Source organism: Meriones unguiculatus, chromosome 8, assembly GCF_030254825.1.
Source record: "Meriones unguiculatus strain TT.TT164.6M chromosome 8, Bangor_MerUng_6.1, whole genome shotgun sequence".
Lineage (NCBI taxonomy): Eukaryota > Metazoa > Chordata > Mammalia > Rodentia > Muridae > Meriones > Meriones unguiculatus.
In genome coordinates this window covers 122461422-122486477 of record NC_083356.1, presented here as the reverse complement: position 1 = coordinate 122486477, position 25056 = coordinate 122461422, and the positions used below count along the sequence as shown (strand labels likewise).

The following is a 25056-nucleotide window of genomic DNA, read 5'->3' as shown; positions in this document are numbered from 1 at the left end:
CTTGTATTCCTGCACCTATGTGTCTGTGTTAGAGCACAACCTCTGTTGTGATTCTTCAGAAGCTGTGTATCATAAGTACAATATACAGTGAGTAAATTATACCTGTAAACAACTTTACACAATGCTTAGTGTTTTATGTGCTTTGCAAATAGTTATTCTCCATTACTTTCTTCAGCCTCTTTTTTGAGGGCCGGGTAGGAGTGAGACAAAGTCTCTCTGTGTAGCCCTGGCTATCCTGTAATTCAGAGAAGTACGCGTGTGCACGTGTTCAAATATATGTGCCTCTGCCTCCCAAGTGCTGAGATGAAAGGTATGCCTAACACATCCTGTTCACCATCTGTTTCAAATTCTTAACATAGGTCACATCCTTCAGAATGCTTGTTTTGAAAACATGTATTTGTTCCGGCCTAATTGATATATTAGAAAATTTTGCTTATGGATAATCTTGTCTGCACACTGAGTAAATGCAGAAAACCTTACTCGGTTGAATACCTTACAGCCATATACAAAAAGTGTGTCACAGGTTATACTACTTCTAGTAAGTTCATGAGCAAACTCCAGGTACTTCAGTGTCATTAAACTTGGTTTTTACGTCTTAGTGATTTAGTCTAAGTAAACTGAATCACTGCTTTTTTTGTTTCCTCTCTTTTTTTACTATGTCACCAATGAAGGTTTTGCGTACTCCTGATATTTTCTTGTAGGCCATTTTTTATTTTGTTTATTGAGGCAGGTTTTCTCTATGTAGCCCCAGCTGACCTGGAAGTTGCTCTAGACCACACTGGCCTTGAGCTCAGAGATCTGCCTTCCTCTGCCCTTCCAAGTGCCAGGATTGTTTTTTGAGATAAGAACTAGTTCTGCAGTCAGCCTGGCCTCAAATTTGTTATCTTCCTATCCTCTCATTCTGCCTCTCTGCTTTTCAAGTGCTAGAATTACAGGTAAGTGCCACCATACCTAAGCTATTTTGTTCTTAGTTGTACTTAATGTAGTGTTTCTCTTTTTTTTTTTTTTTTTTTTAGATTTATTTATTAGGTATACAGCTTTCTTCCTGCATGTACACCTGCATGCCAAAAGAGGGCACCAGATCTCGTTACAGATGGTTCCCATGTGGTTGCTGGGAATTGAACTCTGGCCCTTTGGAAGGGCAACCAGTGCTCTTAACCGTTGAGCCATCTTTCCAGCCCCTTAATGCAGTGCTTTATAGGAACATGTATGTTGTGTTACAGAAAACTGATTGTACCTCTCCCAAACCTTTCTGCTTTACTTTTCTTCTTAGCTAATTTAATTTCCAAATCCATATGTACTTTACAGTTAGAATGTCTGTGAACCTGTCATAGAAGTATAATAGCTGTTTGCTGTTCACCTTATTGTCTTAAAGAGAGTGTGAGATCTGTGAGGGTAGAGTTCACATCTAAGTTTCTTCTAGTACTTTTCAGTATACTGTATAATGCACCATCTTCATTTCCTTAGTACATATCTGTGTACTGTTCATTTAAATGTATTAGTAAACTTTAAGGATTACATTTAATTTTATTCATAATATGCCTTAATCATATTTTTAAATTTTGGTTAACACAGAATCTGAAACTTAGCTACTGTCTACTGGAACAGTATTGATGTTTTAACATTCTTTATTTTGTCTGTTCTTCAACTGACATTTCTCAATCAATCCCCTCCAACTCCCTCTTCTTCCCCCCAAAAAAAGATTGGTATGAAAAGGGCATATCAGTTAGATTTTATTCAAATAACATTGATGAACTTGAAAAAGAAAGGACTTTTAAGACTTTTTTATTATCATTTATTATAATTATTATAATTTTTAAGAAGTTTAATTCCCAGCAACCACACGGTGGCTCACAACCATCTACACAGGGATCTGATGCCCTCTTCTGGCATGTTGGAGTATATTCAGATAGAACGCTCATCTTCATAAAATTAAAAAAAAATTTTTTTTTATATATAATTTTTATTTTTTATATTAATTACAGGTTATTTACTTTGTATCCCAGCTGTAGCCCCATCTCTCATTCCCTCACAATCCCATCCTCCCTCCCTCATCTCCTTCCTGCCCCTCTTTTAAGTCCCCTGAGAGGGGTGGTTTTCCTCCCCTTCCATCTGACCCTAGTTTATCAGGTCTCATCAGGACTGGCTGCAGTGTCCTCCTCTGTGGCCTAGCATGGCTGCTCCTCCCTTGAGGTAGGAAGGGACGGGGGGCGGGGGCAAAGAGCCTGCCTCTGAGTTCATGTCAGAAACAGTCCCTGTTCCCCTTACTAGGAAAACCCACTTGGATGCTGAGCTGCCATGGGCTACGTCTGAGCAGGGGTTCTAGGTTATATCCATGCATGGTCCTTGGTTGGAGAATCAATCTCAGAAAAGACCCCTGTGCCCAGATATATTTGGTCCTTGTGGTGTTCCTGTCCTCTCCAGGTCTAACTAACTCTCCCTTTCATATGATTGCCTGCACTCTGCCCAAGGTTTGGTTATGAGTCTCAACATCTGCTTTGATACACTGCTAGGTAGAGCCTTTCAGAGGCCATCTATGGTAGGCTTCTGTCCTGTTTCATAAAATAAAATAACAAATCTTAAAAAAATGATTGCCTATCCAGGTATAATGGTGCATACCTTTAATCCCAGAATTCCAGGAGACAGAGGCAGGTGGATCTCTTGAGTTTAAGGCCAGCCTGGTCTACAAACTGAGACCCTGTCTGAAAAGAAAAAAATGATTCCTTAACTCAAAATTTCAACTTGAGACTTTTTTTAAAAATAGTTACTTTTTGATAAATTGCTTCTGATTATGAGATTTTGCTTCAATTAAAGCTGTGTTTCTGATCATTAGAGGAATGCTTAGTCATGGAAGTTTAAGCTCAGTGCCATAAACCTTCCTGTGTTGACACAGTGTTTTTCTGGTTCTACCTTCAATCTTGATAATAGACGAAATAGAAAACTAACACCAGAAGCTGTAGAATCTTAGCTGCTACTCTGTGCTTAAATTTTTTTCTATTCAGATGTTTCTTAAAATTAACTTGGTTTATAGTTTGGGACTTGCTTATTTTCAGAAGTACTTTGTCTTAATAGAATTTTGTTCATGAATCTGGAAGTATGGATTCTAATTCTTGAGTCCTGACTGATGTGCTCTCTTTGAGTTGAGATGACTGAATGAACAAAAATATCTAATACTGGACTTAATAAAAAATCTTTAGAAAAGGTTAAGTTTTACTTCATAGGTTTGCCTGAAAATTACTGAGTGTGATCTTTTTGTTTTAAAGTTAAGAAAGAAGAAAAGAAAAGGCATAAGTCATCGTCTTCATCATCATCCAGTGATTCAGATAGCTCAAGTGATTCTCAGTCCTCCTCTGATTCTTCTGATTCAGAAAGCGCTTCTGAAGAAAAATCTAGAAAAAGGAAAAAGAAACATAGAAAAAACTCCCGAAAACATAAGAAGGAGAAGAAGAAGCGAAAGAAAAGCAAGAAAAGGTCTTAATATTAGTGTTGTCTATTAATCAGTTATGAAAGAGGTTTTATAAGAGTTTTATGAGATCATGCAACAAAAGCGTTCAGTTAATTTTATGCTCTCCATTGAAATGATGCTTTTGGTTTTACGTTATAGGGCTTTTAATTTTGTTTTTATTGACACATTCCCAATTTCCCAGGCCGGCCTGAAATTCATAATTATTCAGCCTCATCCTCTGTTGTGTGACAAAACCTTTCCTAGGAGATGCAGCACACATGCCTACTCACTCAAGATAGGGAAGCTTCACAGACCAAAGTATGGGTGCCACCAAAGTCCCACTTGGTGAACCAGTGACTTTTATTGGGCTCACTTACAGAAATTATTCAACGATAGCCACATCACCAAACTTAGGTCACAGCTCACTAAGCTAGGGACCTGAGGCCCACTGCATACCCTGCAGGCAGCTCAACAGGTAAAACGTGTCCTTTCCACGTGCCATAGTTGATCTAAACCTCTTTCAGACAGCTCAATCGGTTTCTGCTTTTTCTAGACAGTTGGTCTGGTCTGAGAATCTTCTTTTGCAGTTTGTCTTGTCTGAGAGACTTCCTTGCAGCTTAGCTCTGCGTACTCTTTCTGGGTGGGTCCCAGTCAGTCTTATTAGTTTCAGGGACTCCGTGAAGCTGTTTGAGTTGGTTACTTTCCTGTTTAAGGAACTTTCTGTAGCATGGAATATTTTAATCTCAGAGGAAACTCTTAAACCACATCCTCCCAAGTAGCAATGATTGTAGATGCACAACATCACTCCAGATTTTAATTTTTTATTTTGAAGAAATTTGTGAAATAATTTGAATTACAACAAACCGACAGTTAATCCCTTTGTAACAGTTACCTCTTTTGCTCCAAGAGCAGTGTATGAACTGAAAGCAGATGATTCAGTCACTATTTTCTGCTTTTTTTAAAAATATGTTTATATTAAAACTTCATCATATACCTATTACTTTAGAAGCAACTAATTTCTTTGTATTTTGTACAAAATATTTTTTCGTGCATAAGTGTTTGCATGCTGTGCCTGTGGAGGTCAGAATAGGGCATCAGAACCCCTGGAATTAGAATTGCAGGTAGTTGTGAGCTGCCATTTGGGTGCTGTTTATTGAATCTGTGTGGTCTGGGAGAGCAGCCAGGTCTTCTCACCACTGAGCTATCTCTAGCTCCATCCTGTATTTTAAACTTACTAGAATATATTGTCTACATAGTTTCATATTTTATATGTATCTTATAGAAAAGTATTTTTGGGTTTGATTACAAATGGGTTTTTGTTTGGTTGAATTGATTGGTTGGTTTGTTGGGGGAATGGAGGAAGATTTTGCCATGATCACATCTTTGAAAAGAATAGGTCGATATATATATTTTTATACTATTAAGAAATGCTGGGCTGATGAGATGGGTCAGTGTGTAAAGGTACCACATCTGTTGACCTGAATTTACCCTGGACTCAGATGGTGAAAAGGGACAACTGATTCTTGCAGGTTGTTCTCTGACCTCCACATGTGTACTGTGCCATGCGGACTTTTGCACTCACTGACTGTAATTTAAAAAGAAAAGAAATGCTAACAGTTGGAAATTCTAGGTAGGTACGTAAGAGCCAAATGTAACATACTTTGACTTTACCTATTAAGCCCATCTAGTGAAAGTGAAGCAGAAAACCTTGATGCACAGCCCCAGTCTACTGTCCGCCCAGAAGAGATCCCTCCTATACCTGAAAATAGATTCCTAATGAGAAAAAGTCCTCCTAAAGCTGATGACAAGGAAAGGAAGAACAGAGAGAGAGAAAGAGAAAGAGAGTGGTATGTGAATGTGTGTATTTTATAGCACTGTTACATATTACAAGTTTTCTTTTTGAACATTACAGTATTAAACTGGTGACCTTATTCCAATGAAATTCTCTTTTAATTAGAAAAAAAAATGGTAGAAAGCTTCTTTTTTGCTAAACACAAAATTACTTCAGTTACCAGCAGATTTTGAGAAAATAATTTCTGTGATGTAAGTAATATGTGTCATTCCAAATGGCGTTAATAATGAGAATAGTGGTAAGCCAGTAAACAAAATGGTATTTTGGTATGTTGCTCACATTTTTAAAGTGACTTATTTTGATATTTTTTTGATTGTGCATGTGTGTACACATGGGTATATGCAGTGTGTGCATGAGTACAAAATCCCTCCTATTCCAGAGAATAGATTCCTAATGAGTAAATGACCTCCTGAAGCTAGTGAAAAGGAAAGGAAAACCAGAAAGAGACTGATACGTGAATGTATATGTATTGTCCCCTGACCCTTAACGGTTTAAGGAGAGAACCAGCTCCTACAATTGCCTAATCATGACAACCTTAGTTTCATCACTGAAACTTCTGTAAAAAAGCTGGGTGCAGTGCCATGCTTGTGGTCCTACTTCTGGAGAGGTAAAGATGGATGAACCCTTTGGCTTTCCTTACCAGTGAGCTTAGACTACCCAGTGAACTCTAGGCCAATTAGAGATCCTGGTTAAAAATACAAGTTGAATGGCTTCTAAGGAATGGTACCCAAGGTTGACTTCAGACTCACCCACGCGAATAGGTAGGCGCACCTGCACTCACACATGCATTCACGGACAGACACACCAAAGAAGAAACATGAACCTTGTGTTACAAATTTGTATAAAGGGAAAGAAAATCTTGTTTTTCTAAACTGACTTTATACTGTAATAAAATTTAGGATGTTTTGAGTATTTTTCTTTATAAGTCTGTTAATGTTACCAATTTTTTATGTAAAAGTTAAAAAGAAATTGAAATCTTAGTCATGAGAAATACAGTTGCAAAATTAAAAAATTTCTAAGCATGGTACTACAGAAATATGTCATGCTTTTCATAGTATTCAAAATAAAAGTAAGAACTTTGAAATTGTAATAATTTTGATTCATTGAGTTTATTTGTCCAGTAGTTTTTAAGGATACAGAGATTAAAAACTATTTGAACTACTAAAAGTCCAGCTTTTTAAGTATCACTTAACACATATGTTATTAATGAGCTAATTTTATGTATAATTTTAAGTTTCATATTTCATATATATAAAGAGTAATATTTGGTTAATTCAGACCTGCTTGTCTCTGCCTAGTTTACATTGCTTAATTTCTCCATAGTTGTGTTACTAATGCACAGCTGCTCACAGGAGAATTAGATAGTCTTGGTTTTCCTCTCTTTTGAAGCCCCTCTGGGCTGTATTATATTTGGTTTCCTTAGCACTATCAAATTAGCTTCACCTTACTAATCAGTATTTCTTTCCACAATCAGTCATATTTGTGGTGGTACAGTATGAGGAGTAGTGCCTGCTAAGATATGATAGCATTTTGGGTTAAAAACTCTTGAGTTATGTAAAGAAATTTAAATTTATTCAGTTAGATCAGTAAAACTATAGTTTCAAGATTCCTCTTTATAAAAGTAATATGTCTAAACTTTCCCTTTGCTTGCTTCTAGTAATCCACCTAACTCCCAGCCTGCTTCATACCAGCGACGATTCTTAGTTACTAGATCTGGCAGGAAAATTAAAGGAAGAGGACCAAGGGTAGGTGATTCTTTGTCAGAAATGTTAATAATACTGCATTTGTCTTTCTTAAAGAGTTCGGAGTGCTAGGGTGTGCACAGCTCAGTGCTAGAGTGCTTGCAAGAACACGTGCATGGCCCTGGATTCATAATACCCAGCACTACAAGGGAAAAAAAGCGGTCATTTTACTATTTAAGTTGCAAAAAAAAAATTAGGGGATTTGTGTGTTTTAAATTATACATCCTTTTCTTAAAGTAACTTTTATGTCTTGGTAATCTACATTGAAAATAGATTACAAATTTACATATTTTAAAATGGGATTGAGGTGGGTGTGGTGGCTCATACCTCAAGAGACTTAAGGCAGGAAGATTGCTGTGAGTTTTAGGCCAGCGTGAGCTGTAGCCTGAGACCTATCTCAAAAATAAACAACCATAAAATAAAATCAGAATATAAAGGGTATTGAAGTCTTTGACCTTTGGTAATTCTTATACCTCATCTCTTTATTTTTTTTTCTTTTTATAATATTTATTAAGCACCCCAGATATGTTTTTATTTTTATATTAATTAGTTTATTCACTCTGTATCCCAGCTGTAGTCCCCTCCTTCATCCATCTCTCTGTTCTTACCAAAACTAAATAAGTGAATTGCTGCGTTTTTTAACTAAATTTTTCTATCCAGAATTTAAATAACTTCTTATAAAACTTTTTTTTAGAAACTTAATTATACTTTATAAATTAGATCTTTGCTTTTTACCCAGTTTTTCTTATACTTTCTACAGTCGGAAAACAGCACTTCCTGTCTGGTTGGTTCCAAATTACAAAATCCAATGAATTCTTTTAGTCATTACTTAATATCGCTCATAATATTCTCTCTAGTGCTTTCATCTTACTTTTTCCTATCCTTCAAGCCAGTCTATCTTAAACAAAGACATCCTATACATTACCTTTATAAATTAGTGTCCAGGGTCTAGTTTATTTTATATTGTACATACATCTCAGACAGGCTCTTTATTCTCAGGGATGACTGATAATTCGCAGTTCCATCTGCTCTTGGCACCAAAAGTTTATTTACCTAATGAGCACCTCCAACTTACCATCAAGAAAGCTCAGCATAAGCCCTTTTCTTCCTATCTCATGTCTCTTTAGGCTGTTACTCATATTGACTCCTGCTACCACCTATGAACCTATTTCCCCTAAGACCAAGAATCGTTTTTATTCTCTTTCAATTTTACACAACTTATTCAACTCCTGTCATTTGTCTCCCCACTATCAAATGTATCTGTTTAAGGCTTTACTCAGAGCTGTCTGAAATATGAAAAATATGAATGGCTTCCAAACTTGTATTTGGTAGAGTTTTTTTTTTTTTTTTTTAAGATTTATTTATTTTATTATGTACATGATATTCTGCCTGCATGTACAGCCGCACGTCAGAAGAGGACATTAGATCACATTATAGGTAGTTGTGAGCCACCATGTGGTTGCTGGGAATTGAACCCAGAACCTCTGGAAGAGCAGACAGTGCTCTTAACCTCAGCCATCTTTCCAGCCCCCGAGTTTTTTGTTTTTTTTTTAATCTGTCAGTACTGATTTACACTTAAACCCTCAATGATAGCAGACCCTATACTGAGCTTCTGTTCATGTGAGTTATATTTATCAATATTGATTCTTTTATAAATTAAAACTAAGAAATACAAGTATGTAGTTATGAAAGTAGTACATCAAAAAGCAGTTTTTATAGTATCTGAATGATTCTACCATATGATCATAAAGGACAGAAGCAAAAAAGGCATATAATGAATTTTACCATAGTCAGAGTAGTCAATGAAAAGTGCAAATCTGGGCTGGAGATATAGCTTCAGTGGTAGAGTATTTGCCTAGTATACAGAAGGCCTTAGGTTCGACTTCTAGCACTTGGTGCATTGGGCAAGTCTGTTATTCCTGTAGTATTGAATTTAGGGTTTATTTTATTTTGTTTTGTTTTTGTTTTTTTGTCTTTAGGGTTTAAAAAAAAAATTAGGCACAGACTGAGCTTTTACAAAATCTTGTTTGCTTCATCAGTATGATGTAGTTTTTCTTGGAATTTTTAGCTTTAGCCGTATTTGACCTGTCTTATGATCATTTCTAAAATAATGCTGTTTGTTTCTGTCCCAGAACTTTCAGTATAGAAAATTTCTTGTCTTCCATATTTTGCTTCATCTTTGCTTACTTACCATAAACATTCTTTCATTTTCAGCTTTTAGTTTACCTGATCACATTCCTATTCAAAATTTCCGAGTCTCTGACACCATGTCTCCTTCTGTAATCATTGTATTTTGTTTAGTGTGATTATCCATTCATTTGTTCCTCTAACCTTAGAATGTTAGGTTCTAAGAGATCAAAATCTGCTATATCTTGGCTCACTGCTATTTTTTCAGTAAAGTGATTAACCATTTAAAGAACTGAGTAAATGTTGGTTGAACAAAGGCCTTCTGTCTGTTTATTTCTCATGATATTTGTCTTGGAAGATGATGTATATGTGACATTAAAATAAGAACTTGGAATTTGTAGTAGTTAATATACAGAGTATTGTAGTACCAGTTGAACAGGACTGTTCCTAGCAAGATGTGAAAAGCCTGAGGTGCTGTGGATAATGTTCTTTGATTGGAATTTATAGTAAGGCATAGTGCAGGGTTCCCTGCCTGTGCTATACCTGAAAGCTGGAGTCTGCTTTATGCTAAGCACATGTTCTTACCTCATTCCTAATTTTAGCAATTTCAAAAAGCATAAAAACCTCTTTCGTTTTATTTCAACCTAGAAATACGTATGTAGCTATGGTATCGCTTTTAAATTTTTATATGGTCTTTTTCCCCCTTTTATTTTCTTAAGCGTTATCGAACTCCTTCCAGATCCAGATCAAGGGATCGTTTCAGACGAAGTGAGACTCCTCCACATTGGAGACAAGAGATGCAGAGAGCTCAAAGAATGAGGGTGTCAAGTGGTGAAAGATGGATCAAAGGGGATAAGTAAGATTTAATTGTTATTTAAAATTAGTGATATTTTTCTTACATTGTACACAGTTATTTTATTAGGAACCAGTTTATTTCTGTATACCTTACAGAAAACACTAGCATTTTAGCTTATGATTATGCTGTTCTTTTCCTAATAATATTCCAAATATTTTTTCTTCCTTTTTAGGAGTGAGTTAAATGAAATAAAAGAAAATCAAAGGAGCCCAGTTAGAGTAAAAGAGAAAAAAGTAACAGATCACAGACACATGTCTGAGAGTCCAAACAGAAAAATAGAAAAGGAAAAGAAAGTTAAAGATCATAAATCTGAAAGCAAAGAAAGAGACATCAGAAGAAATTCTGAAAAAGATGATAAATATAATAAAAACAAAGTGAAGAAAAGGGGCAAATCCAAAAGTAGGAGTAAGAGCAAAGAGAGATCCAAGAGTAAGGACAGAGATTCCAAGCACAACAGACATGAAGACAAGAGGGTGAGGTCAAGAAGTAAAGAAAGGGATCATGAGACTGCTAAAGAAAAAGAAAAACAGTTGGAATCTAAAGGGAAAGACCAGGAAAGGAGTAGAAGCAAAGAGAATTCTAAACAGGTAGAATCAAAAAGTAATGAGCATGATCATAGCAAAAGTAAAGAAAAGGATAGACGTGCACAGTCTAGGAGTAGAGAGCGTGATCTGACTAAGAGTAAACACAGTTACAACAGTAGAACAAGGGAGAGAAGCAGAAGTAGGGACAGGAGCAGGAGAGTACGGTCTAGAAGCCATGACAGAGATCGCAGCAGAAGCAAGGAGTACCATAGATACAGAGAACAGGAGTATAGGAGAAGAGGAAGGTCACGAAGCCGGGATCGAAGAACACCGGGACGATCGAGAAGTAAAGATAGGAGGAGAAGAAGGAGGGATTCCCGGAGCTCAGAGAGAGAAGAAAGTCAAAGTAGAAACAAAGAAAAGTATAGAAGCCAAGAAAGTAAGAGTTCACACAGAAAAGAAAATTCTGAGGGTGAGAAAAGAATGTACTCTAAAAATCGTGATCATAATAGCTCAAATAATAACAGGGAAAAAAAGGCTGATAGAGATCAAAGTCCAGTGTCAAAAACAAAACAAAGCAGTCAGGACAATGAATTGAAGTCCTCCACGTTAAAAATTCAGGAGGACGAGAAGACCAGATCTCCAGTGGAAAAAGAAAACCAAAAATCAAAGGGTCAAGAAAATGACCATGTACATGACAAAAATAAAAAGTGTGATCATGAATCAAGCCCCGGAACAGATGAGGACAAAAGCGGATGAGTGAGTTGTATACATTTATTTCCTTCCTGTCTCAAATTTTAAGTTCTCAAGACTTACTGTTGAATCTCCTTTTTGTTGTTTTCATTGTTTTGGGTTGTTTTATGTTTGTCTTTCCCCATTACCCCCCCCTTTTTTTTTTAAATGTGGACTTCATTGAGTTGATCTTTTGATAATCTGACCTGGATAATTTGTACTGCTAAAGTTTTAATAAACTTGAAATGAAAAAAATAAAAAAACAACACTTTGGTGTAATATTGTGTGCTATATTAGACTATCTTATGTATTCATTTTTGTGTTGCAGCAGTCAGTAGCAGCCTACTTTGCTTAGTCAGCCATTTGGAAACAAGCTTAACTGTTGGTTGCAGTACATTGTTATACAAGCTTGTATTTCTTTTGATAAAAATCTCTTGAGGAACCAGTAGAAGTTTTGTATTGTGTTTTGTTTTGCATTTATAATTCATAAGCTTACAGCAAGTTCTTTAATTACACAGAAGCAGGATACTTATATGTGCTCTTAAGCCATCACTTGTACTTTAATTACTTTTCCTGTGCTTCATACCTTACTTATACTTTACAGTTCCAGCTATAGCTTGTTTCTTAATATTGTCCATGTTGCTCTGTGAGCTGTGAAAGTGAGATGAATGCTGTTTTCAGTTTATGTGCTGATTGAGCTTGAGTTGCTGTTATACAGCATTTGACAGAGATTAGACCTTGGAAGATCAGACTGTAATTTTAATTCTTTGATGCTTTTGGTGTGAGGAGCTGAAGTTGTTGCTTTTAAAGAACATGTTATTACCTTTTTCTACAATTTAAAAACATTTCTCATTAAAACATAATATTTGTGTAGGTCCTTCTTAAGCTAGACAGATTCTGAAAAGCATTAGTATTGGAAATACAATTTCCCTATTTTGGCTATTAGCCTGTGTCACATTGAGTGTTAATTATGCATGGTTTTGTTTTGTTTTATTTTTTTATTTTTTAACTTGGACTAACTTCTCTAATTCTCATAGCTGTGATTATGAAATGTCAAGAAGATGCATCTTTCTATATATGTACCATGATAGGCTGCAGCATGTTTGTGACTCTGGTTTCTTTCTGTTCAGATGGCTTTAGACCAGTTTACTGTTGACATTATTTTAACTTGGCATGTATAACATTGCCATGTAGAATAGAATAGAAAGTTGCAAAATATGATATCTTACAGAGTTAAACACTAAAACATATCCGAACTCCATTCAGAATTTTGTGTGTTGTATTTTGCTATTTTTGTGATGTATGGCCTTTTATTCTGTAATATCCTTCTAAATAAAAATATTGAACATCCAGCAAACACAAAACCTGCCTCATTTGAAAAATATTTCAAAACTCCAGTTAATAGTAGCCTTTAGAAAGTTTTGTAATATTTGTCAGTATAGTGTCAACTCATACCAAGGTAGCTTCTAGGTAAACCCAGTAGCTACTCAATGCTGTTTGTAATGAATAAAGTGATGCCTAATATACTTCCTATTTTTGATTGTTACATTAAGATGTATTTGGCATTGTAGCTGGTACAGAATGAAGTGTGCAGTGATTATAAAACTGATTGGAATATCCTAAAGCAAATACCCTCAGTGGATTCTTTACAAATTGTTTTTCCTGATGGGAAAAGTTAGCATATATATGATCTGTTACATGTCTGAAACAAATTGATTGTGTCTTGAATTCAGTCAATTGTGTTTTAAAATATATCACAAACTACCTGATCTTTAAGAAAGAAATTTTTACTAACATTTTAAAAATCCATACTAAGTAAAAATACTTTTTTTTCTAGTCCTAGAGCTTTTACCTGTTAATATATATATATATATTATAAACAAGGACTTTACATTTCTTTTTAAAAAATAGGTACGGGAGAAAATTAGTAATGTTTGTAATGTCCCCTGTTTGGGTCATAAAGAGAGCAGCTCCATGCTGAGTGTTCATGGGCTTTCCTGGCCCCAGCTTTGTTAGTTTTTTCAGTAGAACAGATGTGGGGTAAAGAGACAATCATCTAGATTTTATTTTCAGAATATAAAGAACATTTAGAAAACTAACAGCATTAATTATACCCAAGATCCACAGTTACCTAATTGTACAAAGCTCAAGTCCTTGTTTTAGTAGTTGTGCTAGTAGAATTTTAGGTTTTTTAATTTTATTTTTGTTTTTTAACTTACATTTTCCCAAAACTTTCCCACTTGAATTATCCCATCAGATTGGCTATATAGGAATATCTGAATTTACAGTTAATTTGTAATTTTTTTCTTAATACCTTTTAAAAGTATTTTCACTTGCTTTTGTTGCTTCATTCCAAAGCTGAGGAAATTATTTCAGTATGTAAGATTTTAATGATTATTGTGTGAATTGTTTTTCTGGGTAAGTTATCTACCACACTACAAAGAGGTTGTTAGAGAAAACATGGTCCTAATACAGAATGGACAGTGCAGTGGGGATGGGACTCATCAGAATTGTGGAACAGATACAAACAGTAGACTGGCAGAGTAAGGAAACCACTGGTTGTTTTAAGACATTCTTTGACTTACAGTTGATACTACCGTAGAACTAGTTTCTTTTAAATTGCTTTATTGGAGCCCTTAGAATTGTCAGTAATTAATCTGCTAGATATTTCTTTGCCCCAGTGTAATCCAGATGCTCGCTGGCTTTGCCAGATGGCCTTTGCTTGTATTCAGAGAAGATACTAAACTAAAAACAAAAAACTGCTTCATGTTCTGCATAGGTACATGCTAGATTTCTGGTATTTTGGGTAATAGTATTAACTGATGCATCTAACTTATTTTCTAGTGAGTATTTAGAGTAGTTAGTATGATCGGTAGTAGTTGGGTGTGCTTTGTTCCACATAGTAATAGTTTTTATCAGAGAATGTCTTACAGCAAATTTCTGTTACTTTCTCAGAGAAACTTAGACTTTAACTGGTTGGTGGAAAGAAAGTAAATGAGCATTTTTCCCTTGTCTTTCATTTCTATGTACTGTAATTATTCCTTGTAGGGCCTATGCATTTACAGTTGGCAAACTGTGTAGTTTGATAAACTTTTCATTGTAAGACTATTTTTTAGACTAATTCTTGTTTTAAAAAATAAAGTATATCCCAAGCAAATGCAGTGCTAACTGCCGTCACTGCCTGCGCTGGGCTTCTGTGCTGCCTTGAAGGGATTCACCTGCTGTGTGACAAATAATTAAACAACAAATCACATTTTTGAAAAGGCCACTCAGGTCTGGAGAGATGGCTCAGAGGTTAAGAGCACTGGTTGCTCTTCCAGAGGACCCTGGTTCAATTTCCAGCACCTACGTGGCAGCTCACAACTGTAATTCCAGTTCCAGAGAATTTGTTATCTTCACACAGACATACGTGGAGTTAAAACATCAATGCATATAAAAATAAATCTTAAAAAAGGGGGCCACTCAGGCCAATGAAGGATTGTGGTCAACTGTGTTCACTTTCTTCCCTCCTGTTCCTTCCCTTTTTTTTCTCCCTCCCCCAACCCCCACTGCTGGAAGATGTATTTCTTGTATTTTTTGGTTTTCTTTTTATACAATTCCATGTTACTAAAAGCACATGGTCTGTATTTTCTGGACCCTCCCCCCATGTTTATAGTATTTTTGAAAGATTGATGCATAAATTGGGTATTTCTATGGGATCTTATGGTGTGGCTGCTCTCTGTGGAAGGGGAAAGCATAATTAAGTTAATGCACTTCTTTTCCTAGCTCCAAAGTCACTGTGATGTATATTTTTTTAATGGAATTTAGAAAACTTGTTTTCTCAATTGTAAAATTAGTTTAAAAATGCTGCTTCTCTTATCATTAGTCTAGTAAATGTTTTTCTGCAAATGCATTTTACAAAATTTAAACTTCAAACTGTATTAACTTTTATAGTTAAACATTGTGTTAAATAAAGTATACTATAATAAACAACTTGGGATTGTATTTTTTAATTGTTAGTCTTATTAAAAATATTAAATAACCAACAAAACATTTTGTTTTTTGGTTTTTCAAGACAGGGTGTCTCTGTGCAGCCTTGGCTGTCCTGTAGGCCAGGCTGGTCTCGAATTCACAAAGGTGCACGTGCCTCTGCCTCCTGAGTGCTGGGATTAAAGGTGTGTGCCACCACGCCTGGCTAAAATATTTTTAGAAATGCAAATCATTTTTATTTTGAGAAGGACAGGTGGTTGACAAAATGGATCTCTAAGAATTTGTTGGGCATGGTGGCTTACACCTTTAAGTCCAGAACTTGGGAGGCAAAAGCAGGTGGGTCTCTGAGTTCCAGGCCAGCCAGGACTACATAGTGAGACCTAAGAATTACGTGGCTGATGAGGTGGTGAGGCGAGTAAAGGTGATTGCTGCCAAGCTGGTCATGTAAGGTGAATCTCTGGGTCCCACATGATGCAAAGAGAATGGACTTCAGCAAGTTGTCCATCGAGCATATGTACTTTCACAAAACAAGAATCTAACCAGCAGTGATGATTTCCAAGTTTAGGAGTAAATTCTAGTTCAGATATTTAAGGATAATGCTTAAAGTTGGTAACTTTACCCCAGCAAAATTGAAGACCGGATTGGAGCTTTGTATAACTGTCAAAATTCTAGCTAGGCTTGGTGCTACATGCCTGTTATCCCAGCAGAGGCAGGCAGAAGGCTACACAGAACCCCTGTCTCGAAAAACAAAACATAAATTTCTACCAGTTAATCCAAATTTCCCAGTATTAGAAACAATGCATATTTTCCTGTCTAGTTTTTTTGTTTTTTTTAAATGATGGTGGCTTTTGGGTTTTGTTTTGTTCTAGGCTGGCTTTAAAGTCAATATATAGCTGGCAAAGATGGCTGTCACACTCAGCTTACATGATGCTGGGGGTTGAGCCCAGGTCTTCATCCATGGTAGGTAAATACTCCAACAGCTATGGCCCACCCGCCTCTCAGGTTTGATACTAGTTGTAAAGCCATTTTTAGTTAAGACCAGGCTTGCCTTGAACCTACAAGAGATCCACCTGCCTCTGCCTTCCAAGTGCTGGGATGGGGGTGTGTACAGCCCTAAAGCTGTTTTTAAGATTTGTAAGACATGTTGAGGTTTTTGTTTGTTTGTTTGTTTTTAAATAATTTGATGTTTAGGGGGAATACCCACAGTTAAGAGTTAATTGTTGAAAATACATGTATTTTTTTAATGTACGGGTAAAACCATTCTGTGGTTTATATTATGTATTATGTTGTCTTTGTTTCAGTAATTGTACCATAAGTATCCCTCTGTGTGTGCGCTCCGCACCTGAGGTCAGAGACGAGGAAGGAGTCGGTTCTTTTTTTCCACCATGTGGATCCCGGGGTGGGTCTCAGATTGTCAGGAGTAGTGGCAAGCACCTTCACCTGCTGAGGCACCAGCCTGTACTGGAGCCTTTTCAGTATTAGGTCTCCGGGTCTGGGCTGCCACTGCTGGTCTTGTCTTCTTTATTACCATTCATTACTGAGATTTGTTTTGTGCAACTGCTGGTCATAGAACAATGTCTCGAGCTTTGCAATCAGATTGCACACACCCACCTCTTGGCTGTTACATCCGTGTGCGTGCCTTGAGTTTCTTCCAGGTAAACATGGCCTTACAGAGAATGGCATCAAAAAGAATGCTTCATTCAACATAAACCACCAACCTGTGGCATCTTGCAGATGTCAGATACTGTGTGTTTCCTTTAAGCTTTAAAGATAGCATTTTCCCCTTTAAGGTCATCGTGGTCTCAGGACTGCCTTGTACACAACTTAGGAATCTGCTATTGTGTCCTTGTAAATGGCTGGTGCTTTCTTGTCATTGTCCTCCTGTTTCCCACCCGACTCCACCCCCACCAAACAGGGTTTCTCTGTGTAATATCCCTGGCTGCCCTGGAATTCTGTCTATAGACGAGGCTGGCCTCAAACTCAAAATCCACCTGCCTCTGCCTCCGGAGTTCTGGGATTAAAGGTGTGTGCCATCACACCCAACTGAGTTTGGATAAAGTAACTTCACAGTGATTCAGGGTGAATCTAGCCATGGAATCAAATACCTTTTGTTTGTTGTTTTTTGAGACAGGGTTTCTGTGTATAGTTCTGACTGTCCTGGAACTCTGTAGTATAGGTGGCTATCCCCACCCTACATACACAGAACGACAGTCTTGAGTATGGGAGTCACTGAATTATGCAGTCTGGGTGCTAGGAATCCTGCTCTACGCAAATTTTCATAATTGTACTTTACTGTGAAAGAGACTTGTATTCCCCCCACCCCCAAGAGGATTCTAACATCAAGCTCTGCAGTTAACATGGGTGGCTGCTGTTCCAGAGGATCTGAGCATGGCTCCCAGCACCCACATGGCAGCTCGGCCACCAGTAACTCCAATCCCAACAGTTACAACAACCCTCTTCTGGCCTTCCAGGGCATCAGGCACACAGGTGGGACACAGACATACATGCAGACAAAACTGCCATATGATATGTATATATTTTTTTTGCTATAAATTTTATGTCCAAACGATGTATGACTTATATGTGTATTTGATAATCAGTCTCTAGTACACTGGTAAAAATAAGAAACATTCACAATGCTATTACAGAGATTTTTAATAGCAAAGGACAAAAAACCACCAGAATATGCCTTTGCCAGTTGTTGAATGAACAAACACATTCATGCAGCTAAATCTGCCAGGGAGAAAAGAAAAAGTAATACACCTTTGATTTTAAAAATAAGCAGAGATGTAATCCCAGCACTCTGGGAGGCAGAAGCAGGCGGATCTCTGAGCTCAGCCTGGTCTACAAAGCAAGTCCAGGCAGGAGAACCAAGACTACACACATAAAAACCCTGTCTTGGAAAGAAACAAAAAATAACACACAAAACAAAAATAAACGGTAGGTGCTGGAGATACAGCTCAATCTGTAAAGTACTTTGTTGTGTAAGCATGAGGATGTGCACTGGGTCCCCAGTACTCCAAAAGCTGGACATGATGGCATGCACTTGCAATGCAAGCACCAGGAAGAGGGGGAGTGGAGAAGGGTGAGACCTTTGACTCCCCCCTCCCCCCCAAAAAAAAGATGGGTGGCTCTTGAAAAAGATCTAAGGTTTATCTTTGGCGCACACACACACCAACCAATAAAAATATGAAAGGGTCATCAGTGTGGTGATGCCCGAATATAATCCTAGTAGTTGGGAAGCTGATGAGATTGGGTGGAGGGGTTGTGAGTTTGAGATCAGCCTGAGCTACATAAGATCTTGTCTCGGAAAAAAAAATCACATGCACTCGGGACAGTAACCACCACCAAGGTGGCAAGGCCCTGGGCTAAATCCCAGAACAAACTAATAGAGACACAACCTCACAGTCACTTGAAAGAGCTCGAGAACCGCCTGGGCTACATGGACGCATCTAAAAAGGAAGAAGAAATGACCCTCGGGGCTGGAGAGACGGCTCAGAGACTTGGAGTGCTGTTGCAGAGGACCTGGTTTGGTTCTCAGCTCCCACATGGTAGTTTACAATTATCTGTAATCCAGTTCCGGGGAGTCCAACACCCCTTTCTGGCCTCTGAACACAGGTCATGCACATAGTGCATATACATACATGTAGGCAAAACACACATGAAAATAAATACGTTTAAGTACATACTGTACGATTCTATTTATATGAGGTGTTCTGCCAGAGTTGTAGGTACAGAGTTGTAGCTTTGGTTCACCAAAGCTGAGGGAAGGAGAGAATGAGGGATACTTTGAGTATAACTTCAGTTGTGCAGAATAACAAACATCCAGAAACTGCATAGTAATAAAAATATACTTAGCACTATTAAGCCATACTTCGACGTGTGCTAGCTCATGTTCGGTTTTTTATCACAACTTTTAAAAAGGAAAGTTCAGTTCGTAAAAACTCAGTGATCTTTTGTATCAAGTCAATAATGCTACATATACAATTATTTTAAGTAATTTTCAGTCTTGGAGGTATACTTCACACAAGAAACAGAAGTCGAAACTGTCTAAGCATATTAGTAACAATAAAGCTTTGAACAACGGAGAACTGAGTGACAAGTTGAACAAGCACATGAATGTCTGTTAAGAGCCAGCCCTGATTTAGCCGTAAGAACGAAGTACTGACATGGTACACAACACAGAAACACGCTCTGTGACGTAAAGCAGACTCTGAGGTCCACAGCATGGCTGCGTTCTTACAGACAAAGCAGAGGCTGTGTGGAGGGGAGCTGAGGTACTGCTCCATTCGTACAAGGTCAAGGTTGTACAATCCTGGAATGCGCTTTGTCCTACTGATAACATTTTAACTGAAACTGACATTGTGTGGCTGAGCATACAGCTCAGTCAGTGAAGTAAGAACCTGACTTTGAGCCCACATTAGAGGAAAACTCCTGTGTAATAACACAAACTTGTAATCCCAGTGCTGAGGAGATGGAGAGAGGCAGATCCCTGGGGCTCACTGGTCAGCCTGCTTGTCGAGTTCCAGGCCACTGAGAGGTTCAGTTTTCTAAAACAGGTGGGTGCGGGGTAAGAAAAAACACCCCAGGCTGTTCTCTGGAATCTACACACACATGCACAGACTCCTGAACATTTATAAAGATGAGTAGTAGCTTTATTACCAGAAATTCCATTATATTTGTAGCTCATACTTGGCTACAATAAAATTTATCAATCATAAAAATGTTTTGTTTTTGTTTTTTGTTTTACCACGTAAAACCTAGCCTTCTCTTCGACTTCTGAAAATCAAACTTTGATCCTTGAGAGTTATAGAAAGGGAGCTGGATGCCAGTGGCATCAGTTGCCTGATAGCTGGGTCTTATCCCACCTCTGCCTACGAAGGGCGGGCCATGCCCACCGCCCACTCCTTCCTGCACAGCTCTGACCAGAGGGTAAGTGTATTTCTTTGTTGATTCAGATTCGCATGCAATCACTTCTCTAGCATACTTCTGAAACTCTTCCTCCTTCTCGGCTGCAAGGGCTTCAGTGAGCCTCCAGTACTCCAAGTCTTCTTCTTTCAATTGTCTTGCATTGAATTTATTTACAGCCTAGTGGGAAGGAAAGTAAATTTTCATATTGGTCAAAAACAGATTCTCCAAATATCTATGTAATTTTAAAATGCAGTAATTTTATAAACTCAGTATTTTACAAGTATGCTATAACCCATTGATTGGTCTATGCTTCTAACAGTATACTCAAAGTGTGGATTAAACCTTTAAACTCATAGCTTTCTATGATACACAGCCAAACAGCATAACTAAATCATAAGCATAAATAAAATTTAGGTCAAATCCGGGCAGCTGTATTTATAATTCTTCATTTACATATGTGATCTTCAGTAGGTTAAAAGGCATACAAGAAGTTACTGTTCCTGTCAACATAAAACCAAGCGAGCAGGGAATACCTAAGTTATATGCAACCAATTACATTGTTTCCCAGGAATGTGGAGGTGAACAATGAATGACATTAATCTGTGGAAACTTATTCAGAACTGAAGAAATAAGTACTACAGGCAATCTCCCAGATACTTTAGAAAGTCTTTGTCTTAGAATGTCACATTCATTATATTGGAAGGGATGTTTTAATGGCTTTTCTATAAACTTTTGATTGACATATTCCATTTTATATTTGTAGCATTTTAAGAAATGTTGAATGAGTATATACCATGTGTGTCTTGCTGCTTCTGGGATAGCTCACTCAGGATGATCTTTTCCAGTTCCTACCATTTACCTGCAAATTTCATGATTTCCTTGTTATTTATTGCTGGGTAATATTCCACTGTGTAGATGTACCACAATTTCTCTATCCATTCCTCAGTGGAGAGGCATCTGGGTTGTTTCCAGCTTCTGGCTATTACAAATAAAGCTGCTACAAACATGGTTGAGCAGATGTCCTTGTTGTGAACTTGAGCATCTTTTGGATATATGCCTAGGAGTGGTATAGCTGGATCTTGAGGAAGCGCCAGATTGATTTCCAGAGTGGTTGTACAAGTTTACAATCCCACCAGCAGCAGAGGAGGATTCCCCTTTCTCCACAGCCTCTCCAGCATGTGTTGTCACTTGAGTTTTTGATCTTACTAACTTATAAGTGGATATTAAACACATAATATAGGATAAACCTACTAAATCTGTACACCTAAAGAAACTGATCAAGGAGGAGAACTCTGGCTAAAATGCTCAATCCCCATCCAGAAAGGCAAAGAGGATGGACATCAGAAGGAGAAAAAAGGGAACAGGACAGAAGCCTACCACAGGGGGCCTCTGAAAGGCTCTACCTTGCAGGGTATCAAAGCAGATGCTGAGATTTATGGCCAACCTTTAGGCAGAGTGCAAGGAATCTTATGAAAGAAGTGGGAAATGGTTGGACCTGATGTTTGAGGCCAGCTGAGACAACACTCAATGAGTGTTTTCAGAATTTTCTGGAGTTCTTGTTCTTGGTAACACTGTTCTGTTAGCTCCTAGCTCCCACTGGCCTTAGCCCTTACCCCCAACTCCAATACAGTAGTATGTCAGTCATTACCTTGAGTCTTTTTTAATCCCTTTGCTTTTTTGTGCAAAGTTCATTTCTTGATCATGGATCTAAACAATGGAGATTTGCTTATCTGATGCATTTTTTTATTTTTTTAAAAATTTTTATTAATTGCAATTTATTCACTTTGCATCCTCCTGTAGCTCCCTCCCTTCTTCCCTCCCAGCCCCTCCCCCAAGTCCACTGATAGGTGAGGTCTTCCACCCCTTCCTTCTGATCCTAGTCTATCAGGTCTCATCAGGAGTAACTGCATTGTCTTCCTCTATGTCCCACAACTGTCTGTAACTACAGCTCCAGGGGATTCCACTCCGTCTGGCCTCCACAGGCACCAGTGCATGCATGTGTATACAACACCCATGTTTGTGTGCACAGGCCCTCCCACATTAACAAAGTATTAACAACTAAATTCAGCACATATAGGATTTTTAAAAATGCATCATGACCAAGTAGGGTTAATCACAGGAGTACATTATTTCAATGTTTAAATGTGTCCAAGGGCTGGGTGGTTCAGTGGGTAACAGACTTGCCCTGCAAGCTTAAGGACCAGAGTTTGGATCCTTGGATCCCGGAACCCACAAGAAAGGCAGGGCAGGCATGGAGGCTGCCTGTAATCTCTGCACTCAGGAAACAGACATGGGGTCCCTGGGGCAAACTGGCTAGCTAGGCTAGCTGGAACCTGTGACCAGCAGGTTCAGACAGAGATCCTGCCTCAAAAAAAAAGGGGGAGAGCAATTGAGAAAGACTCCCAACATCAACTTTGAGCCCCCCCCCCCACACACACATACATTTTTTTCTCCAAATAATCTGGGCCTATCAACCTGGCTATTTAGGTAATTAAAAGAGAAAAACTGTTTGAATCAGACTGGGCAACAGAGTGAGGCCCTCTTCAGAAAAAAAAAAAAAAAGATGGTGATGATGATGAAATTCACTTGTCATATTAGTAGAAAAGCGTAACAAGAGACGATTACCTCATATGTGCAGAAAAACATTTAACAGAATTCAACAATCATGTTAAAATTTCAACAAATTAGGAACACAGAGAGATAGCTAATAAGATGTAGCTACCAAAAATATATAGGAAGCATCATGCTTGTCTTAGTCACTTTTCTATTGCTGCAAAGTGACACCATGGCCAAGGCACCTTACAGAGTAAAGAATTACTGGGGACTTCCACCATCGCAGACGACAGCATGGCAGCGCAGGCAGAAATGCTGCCAGAGCAGTAGCTGAGCGCTTGCATATGATCCCTCAAGCTGGAGGCAGAGGAAGGAGCTGAGGGGGAGTGGTGTGGGCTTTCAAAAGAAGCCTCAGCAGTTAAGACACACAGCGTTCTGCAGAAAACCTGAGTTCAAGTCCCAGCACCCACGTCCGACAGCTCCCAATTGCCTGCAACTCCAGCTCCAGGGCATGTAGGCATGTTCATACAAACAAGCAACAGTCATAGGTATTTTGAACAGCCCACCTCCAGTACTACACTCCCTCCAACAAGGCCACACCCCCTAATCTTCCCTGAACACTAACTTCCATTATCTGGGACCAAGTATTCAAACAGATGGAGCCTCAGGGAGCCATTCTTAGTCAAACCACCACAACGCATTCCTGGGAAACTACTTTCTACCTAAGATTAAGAGCAGGAAAACAATCTCACTTCTTGTACTTTTAATAAATACTGTGCAGTCTTTAACCAATAGAATAAAACAAGAGAAAGGATTAGCATAGAGATGGAAAAAGAAATTAAAATTGTCTTCATTCACGGATAACATAATCACATAGGTAAAAAGTTAAAGTTGTTACTGAAGAGCTAATAGGCTTCAGAATACAAATTCATACACAGAAACAACTGCGCTGTCTATGTTGCAAACAACTGTATGAATAGGGGATTTCATTGACAGGGACATTTAGTAAGCATAGCCGGACAGGGCGACTCACAGCTGAACAAACCCCACTCAGGAGGTGGAAGCAGGACATTCACAAGCGTGAGGCCAACCTTAGTTATACAGTGAGAGCCTGCCTCAAACAAATAAAATTCATAAAAACCTCAATATACCTCTACATTCCAAGCTATACACACAAAGATGAAAATGTGAAGAACGAAATATGTAATACTTATCAATTTGAAGACTTGATATTATAGTAGTCACCTAAATATTTTCTCAATTCTCCCCAAATTATATTTACAGCTTAAAAAAAATCCAACAGATAATTGCAGTAAATAAAAATAAATAAATTTAAAAAATCTTTCAAATTGAAAAAAATCCAACACATGGGGTGGTGTGCACACACTCACGTGTGCAGACATGTTTGTGTGTGCAAGTACACATGCCCGTGTGTGTAGACAGGAACCACAGGACAACCTAGGGTGTCATGCTTTAAGAGCCATCTGCCTTGTTGTATGCCCTGGGGTATCTCATTGCCTGGAACTTAACAAGGAGAGGCTCCCCAGTGAGCCTACACAAGCTCGTGTGAGGGCCTGCATTCACTCTCCAGCACTGCCAAAAAGAAAAGGCTGTGACACACAAGTACCTCTGTGTTTGATCTCCAGCACCATACATAGAAAAATGCCAACAGAGTAAATTTTATGTTAAGTACCTTTTAACACAATTTTCAAAAGCTTAAAACCTTCAGCAGTAGGTGCTGGGGAGATGGCTCAGGCAGTGAAGTGCTCAAGCACAGGGACCTGGATTCTGATCGCCAGAATGCATGAAGAGCTGAGTGAGGGGCTCTGCACCTGCAACCACGCTGCAGGGAAGGAAGGGCAGGAGAACCCTGCAGCTCAAGGGACAGCCAATCCAGCCAAGCCAGGGAGCTCTGGGTCAGGGTGAGACCTTGTCTCCAAAAGTAAAGTCGAGGGCTGGAGAGCTGGCCCAAGGCATGAGGAAGAATGCCTGCTGAATGGTTCCTAGCACCACGTCAGGCAGCTCCCTCACCAAGCAGCTCACAAACAGCTGCTACTCCAAATCTAGCGTTTCCAACACCTTGTTCTGGCCTCTGTAGGCACCCTCATCCATGTGGTATATGCACGCATGTGCACACGCACATGCACACACAGAGATTAAAATCAAAATAGTAAGGTAGAGAACAATCAAGGAAGGTGCCCAAGATGGTTCTCTGGTTGCTACATGCTTGTGCGCACAGTCATGCAGACACACACCACACAGCTCAGCACTGAGAGAAACCCAGCTAAGGAGATAGTTCAGGCACTAAGGTGCTTTCTGTACAAACACCAAAACTGAGCTGGATC

At 38.4% G+C, this 25056-nt stretch overlaps 2 protein-coding genes across 5 annotated transcripts in view; one reads left to right on the top strand and one right to left on the bottom strand.

Moving 5' to 3' along the window:
• The window catches only part of Ppig (peptidylprolyl isomerase G), a 28894-nt gene extending 13644 nt beyond the window's left edge, over positions 1 to 15250 (top strand). For all 4 annotated transcript variants that reach the window (XM_021635586.2, XM_021635589.2, XM_021635587.2 and 1 more), the window contains exons 10-14: positions 3264 to 3471; positions 5125 to 5292; positions 6955 to 7042; positions 9886 to 10022; positions 10195 to 15250. In XM_021635586.2, the coding sequence (XP_021491261.1) occupies positions 3264 to 3471; positions 5125 to 5292; positions 6955 to 7042; positions 9886 to 10022; positions 10195 to 11305 (1712 nt within the window). In that variant the 3' untranslated portion in view covers positions 11306 to 15250. The remainder of the gene's footprint in view (positions 1 to 3263; positions 3472 to 5124; positions 5293 to 6954; positions 7043 to 9885; positions 10023 to 10194) is intronic.
• Positions 15251 to 17896: 2646 nt separating this feature from the next.
• Positions 17897 to 25056, bottom strand: part of Cfap210 (cilia and flagella associated protein 210) — a 31928-nt gene continuing 24768 nt past the window's right edge. Inside the window, exon 9 of the mRNA XM_021635572.2 lies at positions 17897 to 20335. Within this exon, the coding sequence (XP_021491247.1) occupies positions 19994 to 20335 (342 nt within the window). The 3' untranslated portion in view covers positions 17897 to 19993. The remainder of the gene's footprint in view (positions 20336 to 25056) is intronic.